The sequence below is a fragment of the Bison bison genome, unplaced genomic scaffold (assembly GCF_000754665.1).
Source record: "Bison bison bison isolate TAMUID 2011002044 unplaced genomic scaffold, Bison_UMD1.0 scf7180017864289, whole genome shotgun sequence".
Taxonomy (NCBI): Eukaryota; Metazoa; Chordata; class Mammalia; order Artiodactyla; family Bovidae; genus Bison; species Bison bison.
In genome coordinates this window covers 11,668,352-11,674,749 of record NW_011494861.1, presented here as the reverse complement: position 1 = coordinate 11,674,749, position 6,398 = coordinate 11,668,352, and the positions used below count along the sequence as shown (strand labels likewise).

Here is a 6,398-nt window from a genome sequence, read left to right as displayed (position 1 = left end):
TCGAGAAGTACACCCCGAGGACCAACAAGTGGGTGGCCGCGTCCTGCATGTTCACGCGGCGTAGCAGCGTGGGCGTGGCGGTGCTGGAGCTGCTCAACTTCCCTCCGCCCTCTTCGCCCACGCTGTCCGTGTCGTCCACCAGCCTCTGACCTAGTGGCACGGCTGCACAGAGGCCGGCCGGCGGCTTCCCTCGTGCCTTAAGCCCCCAGGGCCCAGCACCTCCCTCCCCTGCTCGTGGGGCGGGGCTTGGCCCCCACCAGGGACATCCAGCGCCGTCCGTCCACCGTGCGTCTAGCCCGGGCGTTACTGTGTTTCTTTCTCAGTGTTTGTGTGTGCCGTTTATTTATTCACTCATTAATTTATTGATTGATGTTGAGCAGGCTGCACCTACCCATTTCCTCGTTTACTCTTGAAGTGTCCTATCTCTGGGGCCAAGCTGCTCTCCTGGGTGAGGGCCCTGGGGAGCAATGGGGTGGACACTGGCATTCCCCGTGGGTGAGGAGCCAACTTGGACTCTGCAGAGCTGGAGGGACCCAGGGGTGATGCAGAGCAGTTATGGGGGGGCGGCTTTCTGAGTCAGGTGCAGACCCCCCAGCCTGTGCTTTGCACACCACCCTTGACTCACCCAGCCAGGCACTCTCCCAGGGAGGGCACAAATTGGGCTTCCTTCCCATGGCTGTGGTGTCATTTCTGGATCCTGCACTGAGCTGGGCACCGTCTGCTGCCAACCTCACACAGCAATATGAGCCACTTGAACAATAAACATGTTTCTTGGGCTCTGCAGGCCTGTGGTTGAATGTCCATCTCTGCCTCTCAGGGTCCTGTCTGGGGTGACTGGAGGGGCCTGGGGTGGCCGTGTGCCCGAGCCGAGGCTCCGTGTTGGCATCTGGGGGCTTTGAGACAGCGCCATCACGTCCAGGGGCAGGGCTGTGCTGGCCCATGTCTTACCCAGGCTCTGCATGGCATGCCCCCTGACCTCACCAGTCCCAGGTACACCTGGGAGGGTTATGCCCTCTGTCTTGGAATCTGGATTCTGGTTAAGCCTCAGGACCATTTATCTTGACCTGGGGTGAGGGTTGGACGGAGGCAGAAAGGAAGCTGCAGGAGGGTCCTAGTTCTTCCTTCCCCAGTTGCAGACTCCGCTTCAACAGCTGAGAGTGAGCACACGTCCCGTACAGTCACTGGTGATTCAGAGGCTGGCATTTACGTGGAAACAGGATGTGCGCTCACATGTCTGGAGAGGGGTCGCTGGGCTCAGGGAGCTCCATTCTGGCCCTCCTACCCTAGGCAACCTCCGGTCTGATGCAATGGCCTTTGAGCCCCTGTACAGAATGGGGGCTCTTGACTGGGCTGTGAGCTGGGGAATCTCTCCTCCCCTTCCCCTACCCCCAGGCTGGCTGATGTGTGGAAGACCCTGGGAAGGGAGCTGAAAGGCTCAGCTCAGCCTCTGGTAGGGGCCAGTTCCCTCCCAGAAAGACTCCGCCTCCCCAGCCCTTAGGTGCAGGGCTGCCTGGCCCAGAGCCCCGCCCCAGGAGGTGGGGCAGGAGGCTGGGGAGAGAAGGACCCAGACCTGTCGACCTGCTCTACTCAGGTCAGCTGCCACTGCCACCCATGGGGAACAGCCACTGCGTCCCTCAGGCCCCTAGGAGGCTCCGGGCCTCCTTTTCCAGAAAGCCCTCGCTGAAGGGAAATAGGTGAGGGGGGCGGGGTATGGCCATGGCCGCTTGGTCACAGGGTCTCCCTCGATCTGCCTCAGGGGCCAGGCTGTGAGCCCCCCCTCCCTTGTCCCCAGAGAGGACGGCGCACGGAAGCTGGCTGGCCTGTTTGGCACTGAGGCTGGTGCGGACCGGGACACCACTGCTGACAAGATCTTCCACTACATCCCAGGGACGGTGAGCGACTGACTGGGTAGCGTGCCCTGGCTCGGAGGGGTGTGGTAGCGGTGGTCTGCGTGTGACTGCCTGTGTGTCCCATCTGTACTGGGCCCAGGGTCTTCCCTGTCAGCCTCAAGAGAGTCAAGCCCAGAGCACAGCGAGGAAGTAGGTGCAGCCCCGCCCTGGGGAGCTCATAGGCCGAAAGTCTGAGCGGAGAGTGAAACTGAGACCCGGCACTGAGTCAGTGGGGCGGCAGGGCGGGGCCTCCGTGCCCAGCCACGTGCCAGCCCTGCCCAGGGCCCTGGTATCCAGCCCCCACCCCGCGCCCTGGTGCAGGACAGCGTGCCTGGGCATGTTGAAGCTGGACAAGCACGTGTGTCTCTGCTGCCGTGTGGGCATGGGTGTCAGGCGAGCGATGGGGCTGTGAACCACCCCCCACCACTGTTGCTCCAAGAACGTAAGGTGCTTGTTGTACTCAGCGAGCCAGTCTCTCCGCTACCCTTGGCCCTGGTTTCTCCAAGAGACGTCCCTTTGGGGTCCACCACTATGTCATCCTGTACCCCCACGCCACACAGCAAGGAGGGCTCCCAAGCATATGCCGGGCCACCTTTGAGCTGAATACCTGCTGACCAAGGGGGAGAGACACCTGCCCTTTAACCCGGCGCAGCCTCCAAGGGTTGGAGTGAGGCTCTGCTGTGTGCAAAGGCCCGGGCGTGTGAGGGAAATGAGCCTCTAGGCTATTGCCCCAGGAACAACATCTGTGATTGTGCGGGGAGCACTGACCAGCACCCATCCTCACAGCTGCTGGTGTCGGCTCCCAGGCAACCTTTCCAAGTGTTCCTGTCAGACTGGGAAGCCCGGGCCTGTTCCCTCTCCTGCTCCCTGGGGTTCCCTGGGCTCCCTGTGCTACCTTCAGAAACCAGCTACCTCAGAGAAGCGGACAGGGCACTTCTGTCAAGGCCCTCCCTGGCCAGAATCCCTCCATGTGGCCACATCTCAGACCTCAGTTCCCTCCGTGCAGGTCCAGGGCATACCATGTGGTCCCGGTGGTCCTCTTGCCAGGACATGGCAGCTGGAGAGGGAACTCGGCTTGCTGAACCTCGGTGGGTGGGGCCAGGGGAGGAGCCAGCACTCCCTTTCCCTGTCAGGGGGTGGGCCCTGCCCGGACGTGGGAGCCTGCCCCACAAGGGCCCCAAGCCTGAGCCCAGGCCACGGGCCAGCTGTGTGGCCCTTCCTGCTCCGTGGCCTATTTTTCATGGGTCCCATCCCAGCATCGTCCACACTGGGTGTGGGTGCAGGAGGCCCCACCCAGAGGCAGAGAGGCCCGGAAGCTCTGAGTCTGTCTGTTCACATTCCTGGGCTTGCCCAAGGGGTGGCTCAGCTTGGCCGAGGCACAGCAGCCCCTGCCAGCTCCCCAGTGTGCCCTGATCCTCAGACTTCAGCCCCTCCAGCCCCAGTTGGGCACCTGTCCTGATCTGGCTCCCATTCTGATCATCAAAGCCCTGCTTATAGAGGATTCTCTGTTTGAGAGTCAGCTGTTGGCGGGCACTGATCCTCCCTCCCTTCAGCAGACAGGCACTGAAGCCCTAGTACACCGAGGGCTTACACCCAGTGCACCAGTACTGTCCTAGGTCCTGGCCCAGCAAAGGGGCCAATAGACAAGGGCCCTGTTCCCATGTCATTCACATCCATGACAAAGCCAGATGACAAGATAAAGAAGGAAAAGACAGCACATCAGATGTGGCTGGCACCAAGGTGAAATGCAAAGGAGGACCAATGGGCAGGGGCCAGTGAGGCTGGAGCGTCAGAAGGGCACCGGACAGGAGCTCAAGAGAAGGAGTCTGAGCCGAGTGCTGGACTAAGTGAGAAGGGGCTGGGCAGAGTGCTGCAGTCAGAGAGGGCAGCAGGAGCAAAGATCCTGAGATAAGTAGATGCCTGAAGTGAGGGGAGAGGACCCCTTGGCCATTGCCAGGACCTTGGCCTCTGCTGAGAGGGAGATGGGGGCATGTGGCAGTGTGGCGCTTAACAGGCTGTGATGAGAATACTTACACCAGGCAAACTGGAAAATACTGCAAATCGGCACCCCCCTTCTCGGTTTGTTGTTGTTCAGTCACTCAATTGTGTCGAACTCTTTGTGACCCCATGGACCCTAACCTTTCTCCGTAGAGCCAAGTTTTAAGCCAGTACCAACTGACGCTGAGGTGTGGGAGGGTTTTGAGCATCCTCTCACTCAAACACCTGAAAACCCCTCTGACCAACAGGATTTGGAAGGTTGAGTAACCAAAATAGGACTTCCCTGGTGGCTCAGCAGTAAAGAATTCACCTGCAATGCAGGAGCTGCAGGAGATGCGGGTTGGATCCCTGGGTTGGGAAGATCCCCTGGAGGAGGGCATGGCAACCCACTCTAGTATTCTTGCCGGGAGAATCCCATGGACAGAGGAGCCTGGAGGGCTACAATCCATAGGGTAACAAAGAGTCAGACATGACTGAAGGGACTTTAAACAGCACAGTAACCAAAATAAGGGAACACAGTTAGGAAACAGTGAAGCTAAGAGTTGAATTTCTAATGAGTTGAAAGGTTGCTGGTCCATCACTAGACCACAGAGTTCTGTGACCAGCAGAGGCTGTTTGTGTGTGTGTGTATGTGTGTGTTCTGCACTGTTGTCACGTGAAGAGACTGTGTGTGTACAGGGCTCTGTACATAAGTGATGCTGTACGTGTGTTCTTAACCTATGTATGGTGAGACTGGGGGCCAAGGCCACTGGTCACCATTCAGACCCCCTCTCCTGAGCTCTTCCCCCACCCTAGAACATCCCAGGTTTGCAGAGCCAGCAAGAAATCCTGGAGCAGCCTTTCCTGAGTGTGTTCAAGGAGGGGCGGCGAAGGGCAGCAGTGAGGAGTCTGGGCAGCGCTGTGCACTATGCCAAGGTCCAGCTGCGTTTCCAGCACAGCCAGGTGGGGGCTGGGCTGGGGGGGCATGCTTAGGAGGGCCACCCTGGACCCTGCCCCCAAGTCCTCAGACGCTGGCCCCTCTCTCCCCTAGAATGTCAGCGACTGCTACCTGGAGCTGTTCCCCTCCCACCTCTACTTCCAGGCCCATGGTCCCGAAGGACTCACTTTCCAGGTGTGGTGAGATGGGCAGAGGGAGGTGCTGAGGAAGCGGGAGAGCAGAGCTGTGGGAGGCAGAGGGGCCCTAGCCCTTCTCTCCCTCTATGCTCTGGCAGGGGCTGTTACCACTGATGGAGCTGAGTGTCTGCCCCCTCGAGGGGTCTAGAGAGCACGCCTTCCAGATCACAGGTGTGTGGGAGCACGGGTGGGGCTGCCTGTGCTGACCTTGCCCTCAGGACAAGGCGACAGCACTAAGGCTGCTCAGTGAGCCTGGCTGTTGACCCGGCCTGGGACCTTGGCGGAACTCTGAGCACGTTGAAGGGTCCTGACTTTTCCTCTGATGGGCACACGTTCAGTGCCAGGCTGGGGTGGAGGACAGCAGACTGAGGGCCTCCAGAGCTGTGCATGTGGTCATCAGTGGCTTCTGCCAACCCTTGAGGGACCTCTCCTGTGGGCCTCTGGCCTAGCCCACTCTGTCCCTCCCCCGCAGGCCCGCTGCCCGCCCCACTTCTCGTGCTCTGCCCCAGCCAGGCCGAGCTGGGCCACTGGCTCTACCACCTGGAGAAGCAGATAGCCCTCGTGGGAGGGGTGCCTCGCTGCCCCCCAGAGCCCCTGCAGGTCAGTGCTGGGAACCCTGCACCCCTTTCCCTTCCCCTCCTCCACCTGCCCCTGACCCTTTCCTCCCAGGGCCCCACTGAGGACGCGCTCCCCTGCACTCTGCAGCACAGGCTGACCCGGCTGCGGACAGCATCAGGCCGCCAGGTGATGGGCAGTGCCATCTGTGCCTCAAGGGTCAAGCTGCAGCATCTGCCCTCACAGGTGGGGGCACAGAGGTGGGAGGAGGTGGGAGCGGGGTACGGGCTCCAGGTGGGGCCAGGCCCTGGGTGCATGCCAGCGGAGACCCCACTCCACCCTGTGACCTCCCTGCAGGAGCAGTGGGACCGCGTCCTTGTCCTGTACCCAACCTCCCTGGCCATCTTCTCCGAGGAAGCAGATGGGCTTTGCTTTAAGGTGGGTCCCTCCCCACTGCAGACCCGCCCCAGGGAGGCGCCCTGCACATGGGGGCGGGAGGGGGCAACGGCTCAGGAGGAACCTGTATGTCGGGGCCTGCTGGGACAGGTGGCCCCACCCACCCAGCCTGCTGTCCTGGTCAGTCTGGTCTCAGCCTATCATGGGCAAGGACGGTGGGCACCTTGCCTCAGCACCCTGTATCATGCTAGCAAGTCCACAGCCACCAGCAGGCCAGTCACCTGGGGGTGGCATGGGGCCCACAGTGCTCCTGGAAGGTGCCTGTACCTCTGAACAGGCGTCTTCCTGGTGCCTGAAGGTTGTGTGTGTGTGTGTGTGTGTGTGTGTGTGCGTGTGTGGGTGTAGGCATGGGCGTGAGGGTCCATCCTGTGCATCAGGGTACCTCCT

General features: G+C 60.9%; 2 protein-coding genes across 3 annotated transcripts in view; both read left to right on the top strand.

The window, feature by feature from the left end:
- The window catches only part of KLHL17 (kelch-like family member 17), a 5,883-nt gene extending 5,100 nt beyond the window's left edge, over positions 1 to 783 (top strand). For both annotated transcript variants that reach the window (XM_010850026.1, XM_010850025.1), the window contains one exon: positions 8 to 783. In XM_010850026.1, coding sequence (XP_010848328.1) covers positions 8 to 149 — 142 coding nt within the window. In that variant the 3' untranslated portion in view covers positions 150 to 783. The remainder of the gene's footprint in view (positions 1 to 7) is intronic.
- Positions 784 to 881: 98 nt separating this feature from the next.
- The window catches only part of PLEKHN1 (pleckstrin homology domain containing, family N member 1), an 8,185-nt gene continuing 2,668 nt past the window's right edge, over positions 882 to 6,398 (top strand). Inside the window, exons 1-8 of the mRNA XM_010850027.1 lie at positions 882 to 1,694; positions 1,793 to 1,892; positions 4,683 to 4,829; positions 4,918 to 4,998; positions 5,099 to 5,171; positions 5,473 to 5,600; positions 5,670 to 5,801; positions 5,913 to 5,993. Coding sequence (XP_010848329.1) covers positions 1,612 to 1,694; positions 1,793 to 1,892; positions 4,683 to 4,829; positions 4,918 to 4,998; positions 5,099 to 5,171; positions 5,473 to 5,600; positions 5,670 to 5,801; positions 5,913 to 5,993 — 825 coding nt within the window. The 5' untranslated portion in view covers positions 882 to 1,611. The remainder of the gene's footprint in view (positions 1,695 to 1,792; positions 1,893 to 4,682; positions 4,830 to 4,917; positions 4,999 to 5,098; positions 5,172 to 5,472; positions 5,601 to 5,669; positions 5,802 to 5,912; positions 5,994 to 6,398) is intronic.